The 803-nt window shown below is 54.3% G+C and overlaps 1 protein-coding gene across 1 annotated transcript; it reads right to left on the reverse strand.

The window, feature by feature from the left end:
• Positions 1-91: 91 nt before the first annotated feature.
• PHALS_13190 (uncharacterized protein) lies at positions 92-394 on the reverse strand (the record flags this gene model as incomplete). The annotated part of the gene is made up of 1 exon (XM_024728894.1): positions 92-394. The coding sequence occupies one exon, from the start codon at positions 392-394 to the stop codon at positions 92-94; it is 303 nt and encodes a 100-aa protein (XP_024579326.1).
• Positions 395-803: the final 409 nt, after the last annotated feature.

Consider the following 803-nt stretch of genomic DNA (forward strand, 5'->3'; position numbering starts at 1 on the left):
GGCTCTCCTTGATCACCGGGCCCATGCGCCTCTCGTAGATCTTGTTCACCTCCACCCACATCTCAGTGCCGGTCTCCAAGTGGTCGACCTGCTACTGGCGGTGTGGCGGTATCGCCGACGCGGTCATGCGCTGGATCTTGCACTGCTGGCGAGCAAAAGCTATCTTCTCTTCCGCAGTGCTGAGTTGGTCTCTTTGGAGCCTGTTCTCCGCGATGTCGAGGATCCTATACTCCTTGAACGTCGTCAGCAGAAGCCACTTGCGCTGACGCCAATCGATCTCTTCGCCGTCGCGATCTGGTGGAAAGCTGCTGGACCACTGGTCTTCGGCCTTGTCCAAGAGCACCAGCATGTCCTGGCGTTGTTGATCCATTGTTCCTTGACGTAGTATCGTCATTCCCTTAGCGCGACTCGTTTGGGCTCATAACCCTGATGGAATCTGGATGGTAAAAGAGCAACTGATGTATTAGAACCGAGGCATTCTCCCTGCACCTAGCTCCTAGAATATGCACCTGGACCGAGACCCCCCTCGAGGCCCAGAGAACCCCCGCGACTCCTAAGGCCACTTCAACCGCTAGCGGCCATCTGGATAATCGTATCCGGATCCGTTTTTCAACCGGGTGACTGAGTAGTAGTGCGTAGTGACGCATGATCTGTATAGATCACAAACGGCTTGGAGCCGAGCAGGTGAACCTTGAATTTGACAAGTGCATACTTCATCGCAAGTAGCTCCTTGTCATAAACAGAATAGTTCTTCTCTGCAGCTTTGAGCTGTCGAGATTCGAACGCGATCACCCGATCTCGCC

This window comes from Plasmopara halstedii, assembly GCF_900000015.1.
Source record: "Plasmopara halstedii genome assembly, contig: Scaffold_650, whole genome shotgun sequence".
Classification (NCBI taxonomy): Eukaryota; Oomycota; class Peronosporomycetes; order Peronosporales; family Peronosporaceae; genus Plasmopara; species Plasmopara halstedii.